Source organism: Alnus glutinosa, chromosome 1 (genome assembly GCF_958979055.1).
Source record: "Alnus glutinosa chromosome 1, dhAlnGlut1.1, whole genome shotgun sequence".
Lineage (NCBI taxonomy): Eukaryota > Viridiplantae > Streptophyta > Magnoliopsida > Fagales > Betulaceae > Alnus > Alnus glutinosa.
In genome coordinates, this window is record NC_084886.1 from 11,868,569 (window position 1) to 11,896,362 (window position 27,794).

At 37.3% G+C, this 27,794-nt stretch overlaps 3 protein-coding genes across 6 annotated transcripts; 2 read left to right on the forward strand and 1 right to left on the reverse strand.

The window, feature by feature from the left end:
* The first annotated feature begins 652 nt into the window (after window positions 1-652).
* On the forward strand, window positions 653-5,816 carry LOC133872698 (probable pectate lyase 1). Of its 2 annotated transcripts, XM_062310271.1 has the most exons (7): window positions 654-894; window positions 1,418-1,471; window positions 2,185-2,256; window positions 3,556-4,198; window positions 4,308-4,411; window positions 4,723-4,861; window positions 4,955-5,816. In XM_062310271.1, exons 1-7 carry the CDS (start codon window positions 791-793, stop codon window positions 5,174-5,176), a joined length of 1,338 nt encoding a protein of 445 aa, XP_062166255.1. In that variant the 5' UTR covers window positions 654-790; the 3' UTR covers window positions 5,177-5,816. The 2 variants fall into 2 exon arrangements, with proteins under 2 accessions (XP_062166263.1, XP_062166255.1); XM_062310279.1 differs by lacking the exon at window positions 1,418-1,471 and having other exon boundaries at window positions 653-894.
* Window positions 5,817-7,485: 1,669 nt separating this feature from the next.
* On the reverse strand, window positions 7,486-14,360 carry LOC133872712 (inosine triphosphate pyrophosphatase). 3 transcript variants are annotated; one of them, XM_062310291.1, is made up of 8 exons: window positions 14,006-14,360; window positions 13,863-13,927; window positions 13,697-13,760; window positions 12,708-12,801; window positions 9,410-9,441; window positions 9,189-9,301; window positions 8,207-8,283; window positions 7,486-8,085 (listed from the first exon to the last, which is right to left on the reverse strand). In XM_062310291.1, the coding sequence occupies exons 1-8, from the start codon at window positions 14,145-14,147 to the stop codon at window positions 7,965-7,967; spliced, it is 708 nt and encodes a 235-aa protein (XP_062166275.1). In that variant the 5' UTR covers window positions 14,148-14,360; the 3' UTR covers window positions 7,486-7,964. The 3 variants fall into 3 exon arrangements, with proteins under 3 accessions (XP_062166275.1, XP_062166282.1, XP_062166290.1); XM_062310298.1 differs by having other exon boundaries at window positions 12,762-12,801; window positions 14,006-14,359; XM_062310306.1 differs by lacking the exon at window positions 12,708-12,801 and adding an exon at window positions 13,541-13,550 and having other exon boundaries at window positions 14,006-14,359.
* An 8,872-nt stretch (window positions 14,361-23,232) lies between these two features.
* LOC133872731 (LRR receptor-like serine/threonine-protein kinase RGI1) lies at window positions 23,233-27,523 on the forward strand. The gene is made up of 2 exons (XM_062310318.1): window positions 23,233-26,427; window positions 26,873-27,523. The coding sequence occupies exons 1-2, from the start codon at window positions 23,289-23,291 to the stop codon at window positions 27,385-27,387; spliced, it is 3,654 nt and encodes a 1,217-aa protein (XP_062166302.1). The 5' UTR covers window positions 23,233-23,288; the 3' UTR covers window positions 27,388-27,523.
* Window positions 27,524-27,794: the final 271 nt, after the last annotated feature.

Here is a 27,794-nt window from a genome sequence, read left to right on the forward strand (position 1 = left end):
GAATTTTCCAATTTCTTAATATCCACTTTACTCACTACCGCAAAATCAGCAAAGAAACCGTGACATCTGTTTCCGTGACGCCGTCCGTACTGACACCCCACCCCCCCTACCGTAACGCCTTTGCTCACGTGGCATCGAGATGCAATCCCTGCGGTTAATTAAAACGTTAAAAGTTGGTTAAACAGTCAGATGCTCAGACAGTAAACTGCAAATAGCATATTCGATCAATTTTTTCAATTTTTCAATTTATTATATCAATATTTATAACCTTTATCAACTTAATATTTCTACATTTTTTGTATTTTAAAATAATAAAAATTCATATAACAAACTGATGAAATGCACGTGCGAGAGGGGGATGGCCTTGTCGGAGCGCTTGGTAAAAAGCTTAAAACAGTTAGTGGCGGTTAGGAGAGAAGTGGCGAGGTTAGTCTTAACTAATTAGCAATTGGTGGGTTAGCTTGTGTGGGGTTGGTTAAAGAGAACCTAACCAGGGTCAAATATGATGGGTTAGTTAACGCCGTTACCCGAACCAGGGTCAAACGAGAAAAGATTAAAAAAACGAATAGTTAGTTAACGGCACGGGACGTTTTGTCTTCATTTTAATTTATTTTTGGTTGTCTTTCTCGCTCTATAAAGAGACCGTTTTGTTGGAGATCGTCCTCTGACTCTCTCACCTGTTCTTCTTCTTCTTCTTCCTCTGCTTTTTCCCTCTGTATTCGTGTCTGTCTCTTTCTCTGCTCCACATATCCTCCGAGAGACAGAGAGAGAGAGTACGAGAGGAGTGGCAATGGCGGTGTCTACGAAATGGGTTGGTCTGAGCTTAGTCGTGCTGGTGATGTTGTTAGTTGGGGCAATGGGCACGGCACGGAAGGACCAGATCCCAGAAACCAGGTACGTTTCCATGTCTACAATTTTAAGCCTCTCTGTGTGTGAAATTTGGTACCGTAGAAGCAGAGCCTCCTCTCTGTTTGATTGTCGTGACCCATTCTCGTGTATGTCTTCTAATTTTGGAGTTTTTGGGTTGTAAATATTTAGCCACATTACGAGATTCTTTTCTTTTCTGGGTAGTAATAGGAACATCTACTATGAAATCTACTGGTTCTATTCGACTACTTAATTATTTCCGCTCTGCTCCTCATTTACTGTTTTCGGATTCCATTAAGGCCCCTTTTCACAAGGCTTTCAAGCTTTCTTTTCTTTCATTTATTCCTCTATCTCTCTCTCTCTCTCATGCCCACCTAAATCTAATGGCGAGAGAGAAAGAGAGACAGACACACACAACCTAATTCTAATGGCGAGAGAGAAAGACAGACACACACACGCGCACACACACACACAGAGTTCTTGAAAGTGTCCGTACAAGTTCACCGTGGTACTTTGCCTTAATTTACTCGATTTTTTTTTTCTTGTACAGCAATGGGGGAACAGAGCAATTGCAGAGCTCGAGCAACTCATCAATGGCGGCGAGGTCAGTGCCTATTGACTCAGTATAACTGTAAAGGGGCTGAGCTACCAAACAAAAGCTACGCAACGTTAATTAGACTTTCCTTATTTTCCCGACCGATCTGAGCCGTTGCTTTCTATCCATTGTGTTTTTCTCGCTACAGTCTTATCCAACACTAAATAAGAATCCCAGCCGTTGAGATCCAGATCCCTAGATCTGGATCGTTAATTCCGTTATGTTCATTCTTTGGATACCTTCCCCTAATCCCCTGCAATTAACAAACCCTGGTAGGTCACCGAGAATGAGATGTTAGAGACAATCTTTCCATATTTACCCTCCAAGAATGCCCTTTATTTCCTATCTATTTAATAATTTTCAAATTAGGTATAAAAGAATCCTCTATGGGTAACAATGACATTTCGCTCCCGAATATAAAATAAATCGTTTATTTAGGCTTTTTCCCGCCGACGAGTAGCCTCGTCATTTCTCTCTCTAGAAACCGCTTTTTAACGGTCATACTGGAATAGTGAGTGATCGAGTGTGTGAGTGAGAGTGGCTGTCCCTCGAGCGTTGCGCCCCAACACTCTCTGTACACTGTACTTCTTGTAACCGTCTTCGTTTTCATTCTATCTTGGTACTCGCTACATTTGCTCGACACGTGTCCTTTTGTCATATACACCCATTTTCCAATTAAATGTCAGATTTTTGTGTTTAATTTTTGTATATTGTTGTTTCAGTTCGGAAGAGGCTGAGGGCTTGAAGGAGCATGCGGTGGATGATCCGGAGGAGGTGGTCTCCATGGTGGAGATGTGGGTCTCTCTTTATACTTTCTCTGAACATTCAGTTTTTTGTTTGTTTCCTAAGAAAATTCTACTCACTGCATTCACTGCTAAAAAGGTTTTGGTGAATGGTGGTTAGGGGGGTAGTTCATAGCACGGTGGCTCTAATTACTGCACTTTATGAATTATGAACCTACCCAACTGACCCATTTGCTATTTTCGTTATACCCAATAGTTGGTTTATCATGTCTATGAACATCTTTGTACTTTTGACTACTTACCTTTCCCTTTATGCCTTTTTAACATTTTTGGGTTTTCACTGTGGCGGCCATTGGGGGGTAAAAATATCCACCGTCCTGGTTCTCTCTCATGCTCTTTCCCATATCTCCATCACTTGCCCTCCTTTGAGGTGCCAGATCCGTGTTACGCGGACATAAATCCTTTTACATTGTGTCTCATTCCTTGTCTAATTTGTGCACTCGTAGTACTTAAACGTACAATTGCTTGTATGCCTTGGCAGTATTGCATATAGTATCTCTGCCCCTGAATGTATTTTGACTTGCCGGATGAATTGGCCTTTTTAATCATGTTGGCATGTAATTTAATTGGAAAGTTACTTTATATTGCGTGAGTGCGTGTGGCATGTCTGTGTAGCAAAAGTAGCTAACAAAGAAGATATAGGCTTTTGAATATTGGTGGGTAGATATAATTGTCGATTCTTCTTCTTTATAAGGATAATAGTAATAAGATTGTAATTTTAGTGGAATTAAACCCTCTTTTGTTTTTTTCCCTTTCATGAATATGACAAGGTTTCTCACTTCTGGTAGAATAATTTACTCTTAAATTTAGTAAATGATGCCCATGTATGTGGATCTCTATATTGCTTCGCGTGTGGACAGATATTGCCAAGAAAGACTACCCCCGGGTTTGCTTCTATTAAAAAAACTAGCAAATTCTATACGTTATACTGAAAACGACCCACTTGAGATCGACTTGTCCTCACTAACATATACGGAAGGATTGGTTTTTTGTCGGTGTATGCTGCCTCCATGCAGCTCAGATTTTGGCCTTTATTACCCCGAATTGATTGGAGGATAGGAGGGAGAGGAAGAAAATTACCCCCACCGACACACCACAGGGAATCAATATATAGTCTTTTCACACAGAAATAATTAGTATATGAAAATGTAACAGTAATAATTGAATTTCCATGGTTATCTTCAACTGGCCGGGTACACAGTAACTAGCATATTGATGATTAAGACACAATTTTGCATCGTATGCTTAAAAACTATGACGTTAATGGTAGCAACGTGTTTGATGTGGCAGGAGCATCCGCAACAGCACTGAGAGGAGGAAGCTGGGCTTCTTCTCATGCGGAACCGGCAATCCCATTGATGACTGCTGGCGTTGTGACCCCGATTGGCAAAAAAACCGCAAACGCCTTGCAGACTGTGGCATTGGTTTTGGTAGGAATGCAGTTGGTGGCCGTGACGGCCGCTTCTATGTCGTCACCGACCCCAGTGACAATGACCCTGTCAACCCCAGGCCCGGCACTTTGCGCCACGCTGTCATCCAGGACGAACCTCTGTGGATTGTGTTCAAGCGGGACATGGTGATACAATTGAAGCAGGAGCTGATCATGAACAGCTTCAAGACCATTGATGGTCGTGGGGTCAATGTCCACATTGCTAATGGAGCATGCATCACCATCCAGTTTGTCACTAATATTATAATTCACGGTCTACACATCCATGATTGCAAGCCTACTGGCAATGCCATGGTGAGAAGCTCGCCAAGTCACTTTGGGTGGAGGACAATGGCTGATGGTGATGCCATTTCCATTTTCGGGTCAAGTCACATATGGGTTGATCACAACTCTCTCTCTAAATGTGCTGATGGCCTTGTTGATGCTGTCATGGGCTCAACTTCGATTACCATTTCCAACAACCATCTCACCCACCACAATGAGGTGCGTTCAATGCATTTCTCCTCAACCATTTTGTTTTAAATTGTGTTTCTATACTTGGAACACTGACGCTGCTGTTATTAATTGTGTCTCGCAAAAAAAAAAAAAAAAGGTTATGCTGTTGGGCCATAGTGATTCTTACACCCGAGACAAGCAAATGCAAGTAACCATCGCGTACAACCATTTTGGAGAGGGACTGATCCAGAGAATGCCTAGGTATTATTACCTCTCCTTTTCTTCTTTCCATTTCAGTGAAAATGATTTCATGATGTATGATCGATCGCTTTCAAGCAGCAGGTACTATGGATGCATGATCTTGTCTTCCACCTTTTATCGATTTTTCCTCAAAATATTACTTTGGTCCCTAAATTTTGTTTGTTAGATTTTAACTTATATTCCTAAACTATCAGTTGTTTCAGTCATTCCTCAAAACTGTATAGTACTGCAATATATATTACCTTTATCCTGTCTTTACCATCAGAATATGAATAATAGCTGCTGAAGTGACAAACATTTGAATACTTCAGGTGTAGACATGGATACTTCCATGTTGTGAACAATGACTACACTCACTGGGAGATGTATGCCATCGGTGGAAGCGCAAATCCCACAATCAATAGCCAGGGCAACAGATATAATGCACCAATCAACCCCTTTGCTAAAGAGGTATATATCTGTAGCTGTTTGCCATTACAATGAGGTTCACTTCACATACTGAATTCGTTGATTGTTATTTACAAATTAATTGCCTTTGGACAGGTGACAAAGAGGGTAGAAACAGCTGCAAGCCAGTGGAAGGGCTGGAATTGGAGGTCAGAGGGAGATTTGCTGTTGAATGGGGCGTATTTCACTCCCTCAGGAGCTGGAGCTTCAGCCAGCTACGCCAGGGCTTCGAGCTTGGGTGCCAAGTCGTCTTCTATGGTTGGCTCTATGACCTCCAACGCCGGTGCGCTTGGTTGCCGTAGAGGCCGCCAGTGCTAGTAGTATCTCATCATTCTGAGTCAATTAAATTGGCCAAAGAAAAGGCCTTTCGTCGATTCAGTATATTACTATATATTACAGCACTACCCAATATCCATTGTTTTTTCTCATCTCCCTGTTTCCACATATTCTGACAAGTGTACATTTTTTACACATTGTCATTATATATATATCAAATCCAGTTTGTCTATCTCTGTTACTGCTCAACCTCGGCCTGCTTCAACTGCAAAAAAGCAAACGCCATTTTAGGGGGCAGGTGCTGAAGCGTTGTTCATTTGTTTCCTTCAATTCTCTGCCTTATCATCATCACCTTCTAACTACCACCTGTCCATCCATCTCTTTCCAGTGTCAATCTTTTGTCCCTACATACCGGTCTGTCTTTTGGGTTCTCATAGGATTTGAATGATTTGTGTTTTTGTTTTCCTTACTTTTTTTTTTCTTTTTTTTTTATTATTATTTTTCTTTTTCTCGTCGGTTGGGTCAGTCATACAGGCAAAAAAAAAAAAAAAAAGTATGAATGTCAAACTGGGAATTACGGAAAAAACGTTGTTACAGATGATGCATAGCAATAGCGGTGATGTACTTTTTTACTATTAGCTTTTTCTTTGGTAATGAAAGCAATGTTTTACTTTTGGTTGCAGTTGTGGGTTATCTTGTACATTGTTATCATGCTCCTCTGTCAATCTTCTTTCTTCCATGTGCTCGCCCGGCAAACCCACATGCCATTAACTCATTAACTAATATCACCTTTTTCACCTTTTTCGACTTACCAAAATGCAGGAATGCCCCTGCTAACCAACCTTCATGGCCGGACTTGCAATTTTATTTTTATTTTTTTTATTTTTTTATTTTTTAAAAAAAAAAAAAAAAAAAAAGAAGAAGAAAAGAAAAGAAAAGGATTTCTGTGCATGCTTTCTGACGAGTGTTATCAAAACACTAAATGAGAATTATGGGAATCCAACCAGGAAAAGTGGTGGATTTATGAGAAGATGCACTTCGGTTGTGGGGGAGAAATAAATGATGATTGCGTCCCACACCTAACCCTGTCCGTGCCGCGCGCTGTTCATGGGAAACCAAACGAAATGGATGATCCGAGGCAGGCGCAGTAATGAGAAATCAGACTAATATCACATGTTCGATGCATGTGAGATGGGGACCATATGCCATGTGAGCACCGCCGCCTCTCTCTCTCTCTCTCTCTTTGAAGGGTCCATTTTTCGTTCATTTCCCAACTTCCGCACTGTAGCCATTTTATGCTATTTTTGGAAAAACATTTAAAAAAAAAATCAAAGACAGAAGAAAATGAACACGAGAAATTAATGTATACCTACAAGACTACAACCACTGTTTCCACACAGTATTTATTCTCATATATCGTTAAAACTGAACAAGTCACTGACAAGAGTTTGGATGCCGGGTAAATTACCTTAACTGTAGTATAAAATGTCGGCAAGTTGAAAAATGTCGGATAGGAAAAAACACATTTTCACCGGCAATGATGATGACCCAGATCCCTGTTTTTTACATAAGAGTACGACCGACCTAAATGGTAACACCTCATCTCTCGAATTGGGAGGGGTGAGTGATTCATGCAAATTAAAAGTGTGCACAATTTGTGCACAACCACACACACGGGTAGGATCCAAGTCCGACATGTATGGGTTACACCTATGTATGTGGTTGTGCACAAATTGTACACATTTTTATTGTGCAAAAGTATTTACCCATATTGAATAACTGCAGAGCGAAAGCGATAAACCGTGAATGGAATGATGTGTTTCCAATAAGGATGCACAGATCAGCATACATATGGATAAAGAATATTGATAATATTATTGATAGCAAAAATTTTGATTATTCTCGTTACAACTACAAACTTATAGTAAAATTCTAAAGCTATGGAAGGTAATAAAATCTCCTAAAAATGGAAATAAGACAGAATAAGCAAATTACAATAATTATGAAAATACATGACGACCATGTTAATCTAAATATGAAAATTGACTACATCGCCAATCCAAATCTTTTCTTATATTTTTTGGAGAAAATTATTAACTTGGCCTGTCAGTTTTATCTTACAACAAGAGAAATGTTATTTAGACAGAAATTAAATATAAACTGATTTTTTAAAGCACGTGAGAATCACATGGTTTCTTATTAATGTTATTAAAAAAAAAAAAAAAAAAACATGTCAAGTACTGCTTTATAAAAACATGTGTTTCTTATATACTAAGAAACAAGTTACTTTATTAGACTAATTTCTAATAAGCTAACCTATCTTGTTCAATTCACCCTTAAATCAATGTGAATTAAAAAGGAAAAAATAACATCTCTCTTATAAAAAATACAGGCAAACCATAAATAGTAATTTTGTCCCTGGCCACTGGCCTCTGCGGGCGGTGGTTTGACCACCCCAAAGGGCCTTGTGCTACTAAAGTGATTTTATACTTCTGTTTTTACCATTTTGCATGTTTCTTAATCCCATAAGCTTAACACCCTAAATTAGCACTTGTCAATAACTCAAACGTTGCAAACCTCTCTACATCCCTCTAAGCAATAGTCTTAATTCTCTTTGTCGACCTTTATAAGCACTTCCCTTATCTACTTAACCTTGTCAAACAATCTTGAAGCCATGACAGCTGCAAGCTCTAATTTATTCTCATGTAGTTTTTTTTTGGGTCACTTAATTCTAGAACATTTAGGATAAAAGCACTAATGCTGAGATGAATCGCTTGCAGTTGTAAAAAAATCCATCATGCAATGGCAACAAGAAAAAACTGTGCCTCCCTCAGACAGAGGAGTCTTTCTGGAAAGTGTATCCAGCTTCTGCAAAATGAGATTTCACCAGAGCAAGGGCCCTTGAGCGGTGAGAAATCTTATTCTTTTCTTCCTTTGGCATCTCTGCATATCTACAACAAACACAAATACCATAATTAGGCTGTGATTAGTGCTGACGGCTGATACAAAGCAGCAGAAACTGAAGTGTGGGTGGTGGTGGTGGTGGTGGGGGGGAGAGAGAGATAGGATTACGTTTGCTCATAGCCATCAGGTTGAAAAATAGGATCCCATCCAAAATCATTAGGTCCCCTTGGAGGAACTATCTTCCCCTGAAAAGTGAGCCACAAACAATAGTTAGCGTTATTAATGTGAATATCAGCCTTCCTCTTCAAACATTTCTGTTCAAATTTATTGTTTGCTTCCTTATAATTATAAAGTCCAAATTTAATGAAATGATCAGTCAAAAAACAAGCATGGAGTTCATCTTCCCAAGAAGTTGAAAAGTGTCAGGTTTGAGGGGAAAAGAGTAAACAAAGGCATGAAAACTGTCAGGTCTCGATCTGCTAAGTAAGACAAAACTGATCTTCGTCCCAGGTGATAATTTCACCAATATATAAATATGGCCATCAGAGTTTAATCCATAAAAGCTACCAAATTTAGGAGGTTACAAAGAACTACAACAACTCGCTCTAGCTAATCAGGCCTGACCACCAACTGTGCCAAAATTTTGGACAAATCTCCTTCATTGCCTCAATGGTGTATTTTTGCCTCCAGAGTCCAGACTTCTTGGCCAAACACATTATCTAGAAAGCAATCATAACTAGTCTATTTCTTTACAGATACAGAGGAATTTCCTTACTGATATTCCTTATAATGATTACTTCTGTAATTTTCATATCAGTATTAATATAAACATAAATTGCCTGCCATGTTGTTTTCGAGGGTAAACCAACTTGCATGTTGTATTGGGATATCATTGTTACCAAACAGTAGATATCTTACATCCAAACTTGCTTATACTTTGTTACCAAACAGTAGATAACTCACATCCAAACTTGATTATACTTTGTGTATAAACAGAATAAAGTGGCCTCCTAAACAAATAGTATACATGTTATATCATGGTCAAATATATGGGTAAATTATTTGAATTGAACTGCTGAAAACAAATATATATGTATGTACATCTTAGTTCCTCATCAGAATAAAGTATCATAAAACTACTAGGATTTACCGGAGTTTTCCCCAGGAATGTAATTGGTTCAGCATTGGGCCCAAGAGCAAAAGAAAATGCACACAAAGCATCAGCTGATTTATCATCATACGCCATCAACAGATTGTTCAGACCTGGAAAAGTTGAGACTAGCATCAAGTGAAAATATAACCAGCTTAAAAAAAATGAAAACAGGTAACGAAGCAATATGAAAGGAAATAAAGCACAGTGACGACAAAGACCTTCATGGCCAATCTTCTGCAGGAACCACTTGCTGCATTGCATAATTTTCTCATTAGATATTGATCATCAGAGAGCCACAGCAAAGCAAGAATATTAGAAGCACAAATGCACATTGGTATCCAAAAAACCTTTTGTATAGTTAGAAACTGAAGAGTCAAGATTGAGCCTGATGGAGCTCAAAAACATAAATAGAATCAGAAGAGATTTTCCCCCTAATAATATTTTATGAATTAAATACAAGCCAACAAATGCCATCTTTAGTTCCATCTGTCAAGAAAAAAAAAAAAAATCTAATCTTAATCAGGAACAGGTCTGGCCAGCTCAAGGTCTGACTTATGCAAATGAAGCAGAAAAAGGAAACAAATTGTAGCATAGAGTAGAAATCTTCTCCTCTATGTTTCTGTAGTATGATGTCGTTCGTCAATTTACTCAACGTGCTAAGTTGAAAAGTCTAGCGGTACTTTTCTTTCCTTAAATCTCTAGATTCTCTACCACTCTAGCAGTACATAACCTAACTCTATCTTACAAACCTAAGAGATAATTCGTATACTATACTGCTTGTCCTGACACTCATAGGTCCAAAGGACCGGAACTGTTCATTCCCTTACTAATATAAAGCTAACACACTCTATAACTATAGCCATCATGGGATTTCTTTCTTTACACCCAAAATTCCCATATCATTCAATTCCTAATCCCATGTCAAACTTAACCTATAGCTCTTGTGTGAATCAATCCTTAAATCATATTCCACTGCTGGATCACAATTTACACCAAAAGGTCTACAAAGCCAGTTTGCACTAATACCACATTGTAACGACTCCAATAATTATACCTCATATAATCATCTGGAGCACTACTACAATACTCTGTTACTCACATTACCCACATGTGAGCAGAGCTCACTTCATACACGCAGCAGAAATTTGCTGTAATTTATTTTTATTTTTATTTTTATCATTATGTTTCTAATTAATTTTATTTATTTATTATTATTATTCCGTTTTATCCCAAGGTCTTCCTTAGCCCAAAGAATCCCCTTTAACACCATCTAATCCTCAATAATGAAATTAAAAGCCTAAAATAAAAGCCTTCATCAATTATTCCAATTAAGGCCATAAATCGGCCAAAGTCCTTACAATTAAATTTAAAGCCTATAAAATAAAATAAACTAATCACAAATATTTAAATATTTCCTTTCTCAAAAAGGGTCATAAATCCTATTTATCCTAACAATAATATATCTACCCGATTTTACCAAAATAATTCCACACTTCAAAGAATAATTCCTTAAAATTCTCCAAAATTATTATTTCATCCATGAAATATCATAAATCCACCTTACCATCAAAATCAGATTACCTTAATCTCACAAGGTAAAAATCGGGGTGCAATATTTCTACGCAAATATGGGTAAGCCTCCTAGTACCAGGAGTGCTACGAAATGGTCCTTTAAAGAGTTTCATAATCAGTGTTCTCCTCTCCAATCTAAGCAGGGTGTTGATGTTGGTATAGTGAAGAAAGAAGAGGCTGATGTTGTTTCTTTTCTCAAAGCCCAGGGTTTAAGAAACGAGGATCTGATAGTCTCACCTCCATAATCCGAAGACGATATAAAAATGGAGAGTATCTAGAGAAGTGTCTTGAAATCAAGTAGGGGCTTGAGATTCTGTTTGCCAAGGAAACAAAGAGTTGTATTGATTTGATGGTTCAGCAGATAAAATGAATCAGGCAACTGACAAAATGAATCAAGTAACAAGAAGGATGCATTGACTTGGGCTAGAAGAGAACTATGATGCAAACTTTCCAAATGTTGAAGGCAAATCAGCCAATTCTCTTTCCAGATCTGAAATAGGGAGCGTAATGGTTGGGGGTTTATAGTATTTTAGGCTCTGAAGGAAAAAAAAAACCAAATCCACAAGGGGGAAAGAATGGAGTCGTTATTGGGTTCTGGTGGGAAGCAGAGAATACAAGATGAGAATGACCAAGATGAATGACCAGAAGATGAGGATGGGAAGAACTCAAAGCAGAAAGAAGGTAGTGGGTGAGAGTGAGACACCAGAATTCACAAAGGCTGAGGAGGGTGTGCTGCAACTCCCAGCTGGTCTAGGAGCCAATGCTTTCTCTCTTTCTCAATCCCAAATTGCAAAAGCAGATAACCCTCCTGAAAACTTGGGTAAATGCCTGTTCTTTTCTTACACCTTGTTAAGTACTATGGCTAATATGGTGTAAACAGTGGATGTAAAATCTACACCCACTTAGGTTTCTCATTTATTATTTATGGTAGAAGATGAAGGAGTAGAATCTACAGGAGGAGATGCTGGTGGTGGCAAGGAGTGAATGGCCTTTCTACGTTGATGAGTCTACACCTGAAGAATTTGGAGAATCAGACAGCTCTGAAATTTTGGTAAAAGAGAGTGCAGAGAAGAGAAGAGGTTGATGCCTGGGCTTCTTCCTCCTAATGATTTAACTGTATAAAATTAATATACATTACTTATCAAAAAATGATTTAACTGTAAAAAATTCTGAAGTAACTGGGATGCAGGGCATATTGATGTGTAGTCACCAGCTTTGTACTTCACTTCTTAACAGCAAACCATGGACCATCTATATCTTATGATAAGAACACATCATATCAACATCCCTGTAGCAATGATAGCACGAAGGCCAGCCAAGCTAGGATCCCTTAATAGGCCAGACAGGAAAAATGAAAGATAATACTAGCAAACATATATCTGAATCGGCAACTACTAGGAGCCAAACCAGGACTCCAAATGAGCAACAGCCTGTGATCTTCAACTCATCACAAAAGCAATATAAGATGTATGTATCAAAGGGGCAAAGAGAGATGCATTTAAAAGATTCCACAATTATTTCTGAACAAAAGACCAAAGATGCCTAATGATTCCATCACTATTGAGGCCTAGGAAGAGCAATCGTCAAATCATCACCCACGAGTACTGAACTATGAAGATTATCTCCAATCTAGTGATTTTTTCCCCTTACGTAAATTAAATGACTTGCAGAATAGCATTATTTGTCAGAGCCATTCCACTTTGCCAACCATAACCAATCTGACTTAAGGATTAAGGAGCATAAAAGAAATGACATCAGCAGAGTTAGGATGCTAAATGTAACTAATTTAAGTAAAGACAATATTTATTAGAAAATAATATGCTGGAAATCTGAAGCCCAAGCTGCATACAATTCGCCACCCAGCCAGGGAAACCTGTCCTTAACGGCTTAACCAATCATGGGTATCAATAAATTTCTGAGTGATGAAACAAGGTCATTGCTTACTTGGAACAGCAATTTGAAGGATCAAAAAGGATAAGGGAGAAAGAATCACTCAACTCCAAAGTCGAAACCTCTAGAGTCATGAAAGTTGACACACCTAAAGTAACATGCAAAAGATAGTTGCAGGACCGTCAGTTCACACATTGACATACACATGCCCTGACAAAGTACTACAGAGAGTGATTTTCCAAGGGAAACCTCCAATGCCACTAGAAGGTTATCCTTGGAAACCACATTATCAATATCAAGCCAAAGGCCTAGAGACCAACGAACAACGAGAATTTTATTCTCCTCGCCTAAACCAGGACAAAGGAGTTCCCATTTCATATTCTTTATGACAAAACATACTACAATTGAGAGCAAGGATTCACAAATATTTACAGCATCAGTAGAAATCCGCATCATTGAGGATAGGTGAGTATCTCAACCTACTATGTTGTTTCTGTTAACGGATGAAGTAAACGCTCCAAGTACTTTTAGCTTACATGAAAGCATACATGATCCATTTAGCGATTACTGATAGCCAAATCTGCCTCGGCCAAACCAAGTATTGGAACAACCAAACAAGGCAAGCAAGAACTGGTTTTTTTATTAATAGAATGTATACTTTTTTCATACATGTGAGCATCAATTGCACCATTTTTCACAAATTTCAAGCAAGCCTTCCTTTTCACATTGTTTCCCGTAAAATTATCATATAAATTTGTAAAATTACTCATCATATAAACTTATAATCAAATCCAGCAGACACAAATAGCATAACCAAGAGCATTCAAAAATTGATGAGATACAGAACTTCACCTCAAGACTAAGATCGAGAGAAAAACAGAACTTACATGTATGGCCCTGCAATAGTTTCAAACAGCCACATAAATCAATCAAGTACTACATACAAAATCTGGTATATCTGTACATGTGGGTATAGCATAAATAAACAAAAACGGCACTCAACAAAAACTAAAAAGGGAAAAAAAAAAAAAAAAATGACATACCAGGTAGACCCTTTAGAGCATTGAAACAGAGGCAAGTGTCTTCCACCAGCACCGGCCCATTCACCTTCCCATTAGATATAACATACACATTCAATTAGCAATATATAAACACATACACATACACATATGATATATACATATGATATAAGAGACCGAGAGAAAGGACCTCAATGGCAGCCAAGCGAGCCTTCTCTTTGGAGATATCTTCAGGCTCGCCTTGCAATTCTGGCACTGTGAAATAATAAAAATAAATAAATAAACTATTTGAGAGAGAGAGAGAGAGAGAGAGAGTAATGGAATGGAGCTTACAATCAAGCTTGAGGGACTGAAAAGGAATGGAGTTTCCCAATATGGCTCGGACTTCCTCGAGCTTCTTGGCGTTGCCCGTCACAAAGGTCACCGGCCGTGACACCATCAAACCCGATGCTCTTGCGGCGGCGGCGGCGGCCATTTTACCGCTTTTTCTTCTTCTTCTCTTTGGATTTGATAAAGGGGAAAAGAACAATTGTGGGTGGACTGACTGAGTGAGGCACAGAGGCCAAAGGGTTGTGACCTTGATTGCTCGCGCACTACCAGAATTGAATGCTCTACTAAAACCGAAGTAACCGCCTCGCTATTCCGGACAATAATCCTCTCTCTATTTCTCCATTTTAGTTTGATGGTTAATAATTTATTTTATTACATTTAACCCTGTTACATCGTATTATATTATTTTAAAAATTAAAAATAACTTGACAATATATTTATTACATATCATCAACAACGTACTCATCTCTATCTCAATTTAAATAAAAAGCATCATATTCTCATTACCTAATGGGTATATTAGGTTAATGGGCTTTTAACCTTAGTAGCTTAGTGGGCCTTTGAGTTGTAATAGGTCTACCCATATTATAGTTGGTATAATCTATATTAGTAGTGGTAAAGGTTTATATATAGAGGACCAAACAAATTGAATGAGCATGAAAGTTGTATTCAATTTTTAGATTGTAAGGAGGGGAGTATCTTGAAACACTCATGGAGGGGGAGTACTTCGAAATACTCATGGAGGTTAAGCACCTCGAAAATGCTCGTAGAGACCGGACATCTCGAATAGTCCAATTCTATTCATTTTCAATACAGTTTTAATATACAATTCCAATTACTGATTTACTGTTCTTCATTGTTCTTTCAATTTCTTTCATCAAATCTTTACGTTCTTCCATTTCTATTCAAATTCCAATTACAATTCCGTAAACCTAGCCCTAAAATTCAATAACAGTTAATTCAATTGTTACAAGTTAATTTAATAAAAGCGTATGATTATGTTGAATGGGAATTCATTTTATAGTGTTTGGTTGGTTTTGCAGTTCCTCTTAGATTTATTAATTGGATAGAGGAGTGTATTACAACACTTCAGTATTCTGTGGTAGTCAATAGAACTCTAGTGTGTGTGTGTTTTTTTTTTAAGGTAAGGAATGATTAAGACAAGGAGATCCTCTTTCTCCCTATCTTTTTGTCTGGGGAATAAAAGTTTTATATAGATTGTTGGTCAAAACATATTACATTTTTCATCTTGGGTGTGAGAAACTCAAACTTACATGCCTTTGTGTTGTGGATGATCTACTTATTTTCTCGGAGGCAAATTTAAAGACTATGGAGTGGAGAAGGTGGCTGTTATAATCAATTCTTGTATTAGTGTTTGTAAAGGTTGGTTTGGTGCAGTTGGGGTGGTTGTAGCCTAACTAGTAGAGACCGTGTTGGAGACAATTATCATGCGAAAACACAAACTTATTTTATAGCTAATAAGAGTTTAGGGCCGGATATTTCAGTTCCTGTCATTCTACTCATTCCACAAGCCTTATGAAGGGAACAACCTTGGGCCATCCAAAGCCCAAAAACTTTCCTAATAGGCCCAACATGGCCTTCGGCAAATGAATATAATTATATGTTATGATGTTTTGAGTATGAGTGAAGCTTTTCCTTGCTGACAAATGGTTAGGCTACACAAACAGTACGTCTTGGTATTTCTCTCCTCTTAAATCTCGCGTCCCTAATGTGAAACATATTTAATCACAATTATTTGACATTACACCATTAATATTTATCAAACATCTTGGCCCAACCATGGCCCATTTACACCTTTTGCCTAATGAGCTGACTTCTGAAGCAACTGCAGCTGGGGGCCATGGAGCTTAAGTGCTTGCTCTCGTAAGAAACATACATTTTTTTTTTCTTTTATTTTTTTTTTTAATTTCAAATCAATCTTTAGATATGTAAGACCACGTTGAAATAAATGAGAGATATATGCACAATACGAAATAATATTTTTTTTAAAAAATTACATAACAACTCTTATTAACTGGTCAATAATTCATTTCCATCAAAGTGGGCGGGTGGCCTTCGCTTGTAAAATAACATGAAATTGGAAGGAAGTCGGGCTACTGGCCATCACTACTTGAGTTGAGAGATATAGCCAGGAGCATGCAGAGAAGAGAGGATTAATTTTATTTTTTGAGCAGGACATGTTGATAAGCAAGCACGTGACACTCCATCAAATTGTCTTTCTGATTAATATATTCTCGGATCACTTTCAAACCTAGTCTTATATCTTATGTAGCCATGTATTAATTAATTATGGGCTATGTACCAATTCATTATGGGAAAATGGTATAAAGAAGTAGCCCTCACCGTACGAATTATGAGCTCTTCTTATTAATTGTCAGATTCGAATATCAATCAGTGTAAAACAAGTATGAAGAGTAACATATTTCAATTTAAATACTATTTTTTACACTTATTTCACACCTATACTTCATAAACTTGTAATAACATTTGCATGAAAAAAAAAAAAAAAAAAACTTGTCCAAAATTGACAAAAACTCGAAACCTTGGTGCAAAAATTGATCACGAGAAAAGCAAAATCTCAAAATGAGGTTGCCGTCGTCATAAACTTCCTCTTTGTGTATATATATATATTAAAAAGGCAGCAGAAGAGAAAGGTGGTGTGTGAGTTGGCCGGGGTAGTGAGGTGGTGGCAGAAACAAAACGTGGATAGATTCCATTTGGAGCTTCCCAAGGTCACGACCCTAAAAATCAGGGCTGCGAAGCAAGCAGCGCCGTTTAGCTTTTGTTTTTTTGGCCATTTGTGTTCCTAAAGCACTAGTTTAATATTGAGAATTGTTTATAGAAAAAAAAGAGGGTTTGGTTTGGAGAGGCAAAGTAGATGGATAAAAATATGGAATCCCATCCCCACGTGAAGTGGCCTCAAAATCAGGGATGTGTTGTTGTTGGTAAAGCTACCAGCCTACCACTCCACTAAATCCAGTCGCTTCCAAATCCTCTTCATTATTTTTCTCACTACTTAAGACTTAGAGATGCCCTGTTTCTCTCTTTTGCTTTCCTTTTCTTTTCTTTTTCTTCTTTTCATGATTATGGAATTAATGTAGGATTTGATTCAACCCTAAACAGGGTCCACTTGGAAAAGTTCCTAAGCCCTTTTGCTCGTGATCATGGCCGATACTATTCTTTTTTCTTCTTTTCATATTCCATTTGACAATTCACTTGATAATTATTATATGTATAAGAATTCCTGAATTCTAACAAGTCCATACTTAATGTTTTCTCATTGTTTATATGATAATTATTATATTTTGTTACAGAATTATGTGCCCACATAAATTATATCATATAATTCTTGCACAATTTGCAATGCATGTGCTTAATTAGAGGTGTAAACGAAGCAAAGCTACCCGTGAGCTCGTTCGGGCTCGGCTCGATAAAGCTCGGCTCGTGTGCGAATCGGTTATTAAATAACTATACTCGATTATTAAACGATACAAGCCCATATAAAACTCGACTCGCTCGTTTATATGATACTAAATCTTAGAATTTAGGTGATATATATACTGATATGACATAGTGTATCTTCATTATATAATATAAATTATGTAACAAACATATGATTCATCATTCATATCAACAAGACAACAACACTTATTTTGTATGACTAGTGACTAAGTATGATATAATTATGTAAATTATGTAATATGATCCAACAATTCATTTGGATATGATATAAAGATTCGTATGTGATATAATATATTAAGTGTATATATAGAAGCTTATAATGTTATAACTATAAATTATAGTCATATAATGTTACATAATTCCTAAATTCTAATTCATAAGTATACAATTTATAGTAATGTAAACTAAAAAGATTATAAACTAAAGATCGGTATTTTTTTTTTACGAGCAGAATTGAGCTTAATTTTTAAAACTCTCTATGAGTTCGAGCTCGGCTCAAGTTCGTGATAAATTTAAATAAGTCGAACTTGAACATACATTACTCACTCGAACCCAACTCGTTTACATCCATAGATATGTGCTATATATATATATATATATATATATATATATATATATATAGGTTACAATTTCTTGGACGAATCTAGCGTCGTGAAGGTTATCACTAGCAAGAAATTAGAATGAAAGGGTGGATGTTGACCCTAGGATCGATATAAATTGACTGACTAATTTAAGGTAGACCCCATTAATTGAATGCTGTCTTCTTATTTTTTTCTTTTTGTCCAGAAAATTGAATACTTTTGTGTGAGTCTCACATAATCTATATTTTTGCTCGACGTACAATTAATATAGTATTGAAAATGCCGGAGCTGGCATTACTTTACGACGTTACATATATTAAATTGTAGAGAACACCTTAAAGTCTTAATTCTTCATAAATATGAATAATTATTCACAAATAGTAAACATAGAAATTAATGCCGTTGGATCTAACGTACGTCAATTTGAGGCCAATCTCTCTCTCTCTCTCTCTCTCTCTCTCTCTCTCTCTCTCTCTCTCTCTCCTAATGGATGCTCCTTTATTTGTCAGGTTTTAAAGAGAAAAGAAAAATGGTTTAATTAGCGCGTACGTGCAAGAACGCATTAGAGCGTGAAAAATGGGTTAATTTGTGTGTAGACTAAATTAAGTAGATATATATATATTTTAATCAAAGCTTAAAGCGGGCGCATGGGCGGTGCAAGCTTGCGGAGTTAGCAATCCACCATCATGTTCATGTACGTTGTACGTGCACATAATTGTAATGCTTGTTTCAGTGTTAAGATTAGATGATAATTATTCACGTACCTACAGAGGCTCAGAAAATGTCACAAGTCGTGCCATCGAACTAATATTAAGGGGTCCATCGATGTGGTCGGTCGGAGGTGGTCTAAGATCTTCAAGACCATCTCTAATCTGTGTCCCGGGGACCTGTCCAAAATACTGACATACATAATTAGAAAGCAGCGTGAGATTTCTTCTTTTCTTTTTTCTTTTTTTAATTAAATAAAGAAAGGGTTATAGGAGATGATTTTTCCTATTCTTGATCCAAATGGAAGAAGAAGTAGATGATTTTAAAAATGAAAATAGGGTGAACTCCTTAGTAATAGGCCCAGCACAAATTCAAGCAATGCGAAAATAATTACAAAAGAGTATGAAATGATTCAAACAAGTAACATATATAGTCATCTCAAAGGGCCGTACAAGGCGGTTATAGAAGCAAAAGGAGCACTGATTAAGGCGAACCTATCTGAACCCCTACTTGAAACCAACAACAATTAACCACATGAAAAAAGCTGAAATTAAATATGCATTATCTTAGTCCGATGTAAGAATTACAAGAAAGATAAGAATCAACACAAATTCAATCGGTTACAAAAGTCCTCACATGCAGTAAGATTAAATCACCTAAGAGTTGGGGAGCTTGGGAGACAACAACCCACAAAACAAACAAGCAGCAAAATACAAAAAGAGATGCAAAACACAAGAAAAAAAAAAAAATTCAGAAAAAAAGACAGTAAAAATTAAAGGGATAATTGCACCATTGGTTTCTGTAGTTGGCATAAATTATAAATCACTCCCTTGTGTAAATTTGGTTTTGATTGTTCGTTTGATGATCTGATCCAATCGCTAGGATTTGCTCCTGGGATCGAAGATTTTTATTTTTTTTTTGTTCTTTCCCAACATTTCTCAGCAACCAAACAGAGCACAAAATAGCGAGGCACGAGAGAAGGGATCATCTGATGGTGGAAGATCTTCTGAATCTGTTTCTGTTCGATCTTAGAGCTTCTGGATCTGTTTCTGGATTTTTTTTTTTATTAAGATCAACACATGTCGCTTTCTTATTGGCGTTGACGTGACATTTAACGGAATCTGTTAAAATTTTTAACGAAATTTGATTCCAGTGAGCGATTCCACATAAATCTCTTAATTCATTTTGATATCAGAGTGAATAATTTGTAATTTAGGTCCATCAGTATTTTTAATATAATATACTAATTATCTGGACAAAAACTTATCATAATCGGGATTAGGAACAAATTAAGAAAATTCAATGCTTATTGAGACTGTTTGACCGACGGCTTTGCTGATTTTCAACCAGCAAAAGCCTCGGTACTCGTACTTTATCTCCCAGTTTAATTGGATTCAGTTCGACCTATCACAAGGAAGTTTCTTGATTGTGGAACTCTTTCTTTTTCTTCTCTCTTTTCCTCTATTTTGGGATATACCAATTGGGTTTAAGTTGACCTAATAATTGGGTTTTGTTCATATTATGTCATAGACTCGATAATTTCGTAAATGGAAAAAGAATTGACTTCACTTGAAATTATCTCTGGACGCTAATAACACGGGTAATTGGGTAATGGGTACTGTCCAGCTAGCATGTAGCGACGAGGTCAATTTTAGAGGGAAACAAACAAAGAGTAAATAAATAAGATAAACACAAGGTTTTTACGTACGTTATACTTTTGCTAATGAGCTTTAGTCAATTAAAAATGAACAGGGTCCACCATATGTGATGGGCATGAATATTGCTTATTCTGCACGAGTGACAGAAATATGTGCTTGTAATTGACGGAAAATTCTTGTTCGCGTGTGGGGTTTAGGCCGTGTCGAATTATGAATATAAGACTATATAGGTCAACCCATTTAATTATACAGGTTAAGCTTTTTAACTCTATCTCACTAATTTTGTTTTGGGTTTAAGTTTGTGGAGAAAGTTACACTGACGGAACAATTAATCATATTGAAGAATGTGGTGGACTTAAAGGTTGATGAATAATATTAATTGATATTATGGAGATAAGGGTTGACGTATGTACGTTGGAACTTGGTTGTATATTTGGTGGAGTGAAAGCCTATACCGTCATTTGATTTTGGCCTTCTCCAAAAAATCGACCAAATATAAGATAGGATTGTATATACAGATGTGAATGCGGTTATTGATCATATCCGCATACGCATCCACATAATTAGAAAGAATAGTGATTTTTACTTACTCAAAAGCATGTGCATGGGATGTCTATATATACAAGATGTGAGAGGAAATCATATTACACTACATAAGGAAAGAGAATTATTCACTATATTGACTTGTCTTGTATGGAAATAATTTTTAGAGGTGTCATAATGAATTAATAATTAAGGATTTGGTGGAAAAATTGGAGTGGAGAATGCTTCAAAAAGATAATAGCTTCTGGGCTCGATCAATATTTAATTAAGAGATAAATAAATACTTAAGGGGTAGAAATTAACCAGTTTCAGGCTCTTAAGCTATCAAGAACGCATCTTTGGCATATATGGAGAGAAATTTTGAAAACCAGAGACCTCATTAATTGAACGTGGTAGTTTCCATATATTATCAATGACAATCAGACCTTTGAGATTTGGAATGACCCTTGAGAGCATTTGCATTGGCTTATGCATTTGTCATAATTTCTATCTAAATTTTAGATAGAACTCCCTGATAAAATATTAATTAAATTATTAACTCAAACATTTTTTACTAGCTTAAGCTTTTAAAATAAGTAGTGATTTAACATTATATCAAAGTAAAGGTTATGACTTCAAACTCTATTTCCGTCTCATTCACCGCTCATTTCAATTAAAGTATTCTATGTGTTGATGAGAATAAGCGTAGTAATACTACTCCACTTTTTTCCAAACTTTTTTATTCACAAAATTCTCTCTCTCTCTCTCTCTCGCCACTTGGTGGCTACAAGCGGTGAGAGAGAGAGAGAGAGAGAGAGAGAGAGAGAGAGAGAGAGAGAGAGAGATATGCAAGAATGGAAAGATTTGTTAAAATAAAAAAGGAGTATGAAATTATTAAAAAGATTATTTTAATAGAGTTCTCTATCTCTGGCGGTCGCCGCTTGCAAGGTGGCTACAAGCGGTGAGAGAGGGATGCAATAATGAAAATTGTTAAAAATAAATAAATATAGAGTATAAAATCATTAAAAATATTATTTTAATAGAGTAGGGAAAGATTTTAAGTAAGTGGATTTATAATGTTTTTGAAAAGTTGGTGGCTGAAATAGAAAAAAAAAAAAAAAAAAAAAAAAAAAAAAAAAAGAAAGAAAGAAAAGAAAGTGTGATATTTTAGCTAAAATTTAGATAGAACTTTAGACAAGCCAATGCAAATTATACTCTAAATATATTTGGTAAGATCAGTACTTATCTTCAAATAAATTCGCATCTTCAGTTTGAGGATTGAGCTGTCACTTGCCAAATATTAAGGAGTAACGCTTCTTCTACACAAATTGTGCACACTTTGTACACAAAGTGTGTGCACTTAGTTTTTTTTTTAAAAAAAAAAAAAAAAAAAAAATTTGAATACAAAGGAGTTGTGTACAAACTTTGTGAACAATTAGCATTAGTCAATATTAAGTGGCAAGAACACCAACTTCTTCCAATCATAATTTCTAAAGCTCAAATTTGAGATAGACATGATACATGTACATTCATCTCTTGTATATTTACTATTAATTTCTTTTGCAAATCAACCATTGAATTACAAATTCAATAGTTAATTTTGCAAAAACACTGTACAGAGATGTACAGATTTGTTGTCCATCTTTTTTACAAATCAACCATTGAATTTGTAATCCAATAGTTGATTTTAAAAAACATTGCACGGATATGTACATCAAATGTATACCCGATAAAAAAATTAAAAAAAATAAAATAAAATCAATTTTCTTTTAGGCATATATAGTTCTCTCCTATCTGTATTTTATGATCCTGTAGCTGTAGGATAACTCTAACTCTATGAAAGAGTTTTTAAAGTCCTAATCATTGTTTTTAATTAGCTAGGCTACTCAAATTTTACAATATTAAACGTTAGTTTTTTTTTAGCTCATGCACCAAGTACTTATACATTGGAGATGAAAAAATTGAATAAATAATTGTTATAATGATAAGAATTATATCTTGAAATAACATGTGATGATACGGCACCAAATAATTGGCCACGTCTGTTTGTGTATATAAAAGATGATAGATGATTGAAGCAAACACAGACTTGAAGTTGGAGCTAACTACTCGCACTAGTGTGTACTGTGTAGAGTCAAAAAATAAACTAATTAAATTAAACACATCGGTTATAGAGAAAGATGCCAACTTCTCTCATATTCAAATGGTGTCTTCCCTCTATGCGCGTGAGCCCAGCTAGCAATCCCTCCATTATTCTAAGCGTGGTGGTGGAGGTGGTGGTGCAGTTTTGCCGATCTCTAGGCATATTTTTATTTGGGGTTCTTTCTTTATTTTATGTTTTGTTTGTTTTGGTGTGTGTTTTGTGCTTTTTTGCATAGCGTTGTAGATAAACCAAGTACTACTACTTCTTTGAGCTTGAGTTCAAACCAAGAAAGCAGAAACACAGCGAGTGTGTATGTGTGTGGGAGAGACAGAGAGAGAGAGAGAGAGGCTGCAAAACCCAATAATGATGCAAACCCGAGAAGAAAGGTTTGGAAATTGAGGCAAATGTCGTCGATGCCCAGCTCGAGGCAATCCTCCTCCTCCTCCTCCTCCTCTTCTTCTTCTTCTTCTTCTTCTTCTTCGTTCTTTTTCTTACTCTTCCTCATTACCCTTCTCTTCACTCCTGCTTGCACAGCAAACCATGAAGTCTCCATTCTCTCCTCTTGGCTCCACACCTCTGCTTCACCACCCTCTCCATCTTTCTCCAACTGGAATATACTTGACGCCAATCCATGTAAGTGGGCCTTCATAACATGCTCTCCCCAAGGTTTTGTCACTGAAATTAGTATACAATATGTCCAGCTCGAGCTTCCATTGCCATCCAATCTCTCTTCCTTTCGCTCTCTTCGTAAACTTGTCATATGTGGGGCCAATCTCACTGGAACAATCCCGGCTGAGATTGGTGATTGCAATGGACTTCAAACAATAGACCTCAGCTCAAACAGTCTTGTTGGTTCTATCCCTGCAAGCATAGGAAAGCTCCAAAACCTGGAGGAATTGAGCTTAAACTCCAACCAACTAACTGGGAAAATCCCATTTGAGCTCTGCAGTTGCACTAGGCTAAAAAGCCTCCTGCTTTTCGATAATCGGCTAGGCGGGTCAATACCGCCGGAGATCGGAAAATTGTCGAGCCTTGAAGTTCTTCGAGCTGGAGGGAACAAAGACCTTTCTGGGAAAATCCCAGATGAGCTTGGAGACTGCAGCAATTTGACATTGTTGGGGCTGGCTGACAGCAGAGTTTCAGGCTCTTTACCAGCCTCGTTAGGTAGACTTAGCAAGCTTCAGACATTGTCAATATACACTACAATGGTCTCTGGTGAAATCCCTTCTGATATAGGTAACTGCTCTGAGCTTGTTAACTTGTTTCTTTATGAAAATAGCCTCTCTGGTTCAATACCGCCAGAGCTTGGTAAGCTTCAAAAACTGGACCAATTGATGTTGTGGTCTAATAGTCTTTCTGGGGTTATCCCAGAAGAGATTGGCAATTGCAGTAGCTTGAGAATGATTGATCTATCATTGAATTCTGTGTCTGGAACAATACCTATAACATTAGGTGGACTGTCGGAGCTTCAAGAGTTTATGATTAGTGACAACAATGTGTCCGGTTCCATACCATCAAATCTTTCCAATGCTACAAATCTTTTACAGTTGCAATTTGACAAAAATCAGATCTCAGGTTTGATCCCACCAGAGCTTGGGATGTTGTCAAAGCTCACTGTATTCTTTGCTTGGCAGAACCAACTTGAAGGAAGCATTCCTTCAACTTTGGGTAGTTGCAGTAACCTCGAATCACTAGATTTGTCTCATAATTCACTGACTGGTAGCATTCCTCCTGGCTTGTTTGAGCTCCGAAACCTCACAAAGCTGCTCCTGATTTCCAATGATATTTCCGGTTCAATACCACCAGAAATTGGTAATTGCAGCTCTCTTGTGAGGCTGCGGCTTGGGAACAACAGGATTGCTGGTGGGATTCCTAAGACAGTCGGTGGTCTCAGGAGCTTAAATTTTCTTGATCTGTCTGGAAATCGCCTTTCTGGGTCGGTGCCTGATGAGATTGGAAGTTGCATAGGCTTGCAAATGATAGACCTCAGCAACAACACTTTAGAAGGTCCCCTGCCTAATTCATTTTCATCTCTTTCCGGGCTCCAGGTCTTGGATGCTTCGTCCAATGGATTTACGGGTCATATTCCAGCAAGCTTGGGTCGTCTTGTTTCATTAAGCAAGCTCATTCTAAGCAGGAATTCGCTCTCTGGCTCGATTCCTCCATCTCTTGGACTCTGTTCTAGCCTGCAATTGCTTGATCTTAGCAGCAATGAACTCATGGGAAGCATTCCCATGGAACTGTGTCAGATTGAAGCTCTTGAAATCGCTCTCAATCTCAGTTGCAATGGACTCACAGGACCAATTCCAGCTCAAATATCTGCACTCAACAAGCTTTCCATCCTAGACCTTTCTCATAACAAGCTAGAGGGGGATTTGAGTCCACTTGCTAGGCTTGATAATCTTGTTTTGCTCAATATCTCATACAACAGCTTCAACGGTTTTCTTCCCGACAACAAGCTCTTTCGGCAGCTATCACCAATGGATCTAGCTGGAAACCAAGACCTCTGTTCTTCAAGCCATGACTCATGTTTTTTGACTGATGCTGGCAGGGCAGGACTAAGAAGAAATGAGAATAATGTCAGGCGGTCATGGAAACTTAAATTAGCACTTGCTCTGCTGATCACCGTGACAGTGGCAATGCTGATTATGGGGATAATTGCAGTCATAAGGGCACGAAGAACCATCAGAGACAACGATGACTCGGAATTGGGGGACTTATGGCCATGGCAATTCACTCCATTCCAGAAACTAAATTTCTCTGTGGAGCAAATACTGAGATGCTTAGTAGATGCTAATGTGATCGGAAAAGGGTGTTCCGGGGTCGTTTATCGAGCTGATATGGACAATGGTGAAGTGATTGCAGTGAAGAAACTCTGGCCATCAACAACTGCTGGAGTCAATGGATGTAATGATGATAAATGTGGAGTTCGTGATTCCTTCTCAACGGAGGTGAAAACCCTCGGCTCGATCCGTCATAAGAACATTGTTAGGTTCTTGGGGTGTTGCTGGAATCGAAACACAAGGCTGCTCATGTACGATTATATGCCTAATGGAAGCTTGGGAAGTCTACTCCATGAGAGGACAGGAAATGCCTTGGAATGGGAACTTAGGTACCAAATTTTGTTGGGGGCAGCACAAGGCCTTGCCTATTTACACCATGATTGTGTCCCTCCAATTGTTCATAGAGACATCAAGGCCAATAACATCCTCATCGGTCTTGAATTTGAGCCTTATATTGCTGATTTTGGCCTGGCCAAGCTTGTTGAGGATGGAGATTTTTTGCGGTCTTCGAATACAGTTGCTGGCTCCTATGGATATATTGCTCCTGGTGAGTCCTATTTCCACTTGCAATATCGTTGTAGATATCTTTGTTTCGACATTCAAATGATATTTGCCACATAAATTTCCCCTGAAAATTCTCTTTTAAGCATCTAGAAGTTACCATATTTGACTTACCCAAAAGTAAAGTTATCATCTTTGCAAACAGCAACATGAGATTTCAAACAATTTTTTAAGAATAATGCTATTTAGTATACTGTTATACGACTGTCATATAATTAGGATGATATGACACTAAAAATTAGCCTTTGGATCGGCAAGGACTTTTAAGAAAAAAGAATCAAGAGCTCATTTTGACCGTCATATCTTCCTGGTCGTATGGCAATATGCTAAATAGTATTTCTCATTTCTGAATTGGCCGGTTTAAAGGCTGTTTGAAAAACACAAATGTAATGAAGTATTGGCAGTCTACAGCTAACTTTTATTGTTTTCAGAGTATGGCTACATGATGAAGATCACAGAGAAGAGCGACGTTTACAGCTATGGCGTAGTGGTTTTGGAAGTCTTGACAGGAAAGCAACCAATTGACCCAACAATACCAGATGGGATCCATGTAGCCGATTGGGTTAGACAAAAGAGGGGAGGGATTGAGGTCCTTGATCCATGCCTTCTGTCTAGACCAGAATCAGAAACAGATGAAATGATGCAAGCATTAGGCATAGCATTGTTATGCGTAAACTCCTCCCCTGATGAAAGACCAACCATGAAAGATGTGGCAGCAATGCTTAAGGAGATTAAACATGAAAGAGAGGAGTACGCAAAGGTGGATGTGCTCCTCAAGGGATCTCCAGCAAACAATGTGCAAGAAAATAACTCTAATGGAGTTCCAGCTACTTCATCATCAAGATCTGCAATGCAAAACTTGCATCCAAAAAGCAATAACTCTAGCTTCTCAGCCTCCTCACTACTTTACTCGTCTTCCTCTAGTGCCAAAATTGGTTTTAAATGATGAATTAATTATTTAGTTGTAGCCAAGCATAATGGAAGTTTGTCACCTTGTGAGTTTCTTTAGTATTAAAACTCTTTGTTTCATCAGTGTAAAGAGGAAAAAAAATTGATATTTATTATAACTAAATGAAGATAAAGCCAACCGTTGCAAGTTTGGTTTTTGCACTCTTCTTAAATACATGCAGAAGAACTGCTGCTTTCTTACAATTTCCAAAGTTCCAATATACTGCATGCAACAATGCTAGATTATGTCCTGGACTCCTGATATAAGATGCTATGCTTGAACTTGACCCAAACCCATGAAAGAAATGAAATGCTTAAGAATGCATAAAATTAGACCGAAGGAATTAAGGAAGCCATAATCTAGCATTGTTGTTTCTTTCTGTTAATACAGTTTTTGGTACGGCT

Bases quoted from the DNA above. Each gene is read 5' to 3' on its own strand.
- LOC133872698 (XM_062310271.1), top strand. From the start codon at position 791: ATGGCGGTGTCTACGAAATGGGTTGGTCTGAGCTTAGTCGTGCTGGTG. The intron at 895-1,417 runs GTACGTTTCCAT...TTTCTTGTACAG, and splicing joins GACCAGATCCCAGAAACCAG to CAATGGGGGAACAGAGCAAT. The intron at 4,862-4,954 runs GTATATATCTGT...GCCTTTGGACAG, and splicing joins TCAACCCCTTTGCTAAAGAG to GTGACAAAGAGGGTAGAAAC.
- LOC133872712 (XM_062310291.1), bottom strand. From the start codon at position 14,147: ATGGCCGCCGCCGCCGCCGCAAGAGCATCGGGTTTGATGGTGTCACGG. The intron at 13,928-14,005 runs GTAAGCTCCATT...ATTATTTCACAG, and splicing joins TCAGTCCCTCAAGCTTGATT to TGCCAGAATTGCAAGGCGAG. The intron at 12,802-13,696 runs GTATGTCATTTT...ATGTTACTTTAG, and splicing joins TGCTCTAAAGGGTCTACCTG to GTGTGTCAACTTTCATGACT.
- LOC133872731 (XM_062310318.1), top strand. From the start codon at position 23,289: ATGTTTTGTTTGTTTTGGTGTGTGTTTTGTGCTTTTTTGCATAGCGTT. The intron at 26,428-26,872 runs GTGAGTCCTATT...TATTGTTTTCAG, and splicing joins CTATGGATATATTGCTCCTG to AGTATGGCTACATGATGAAG.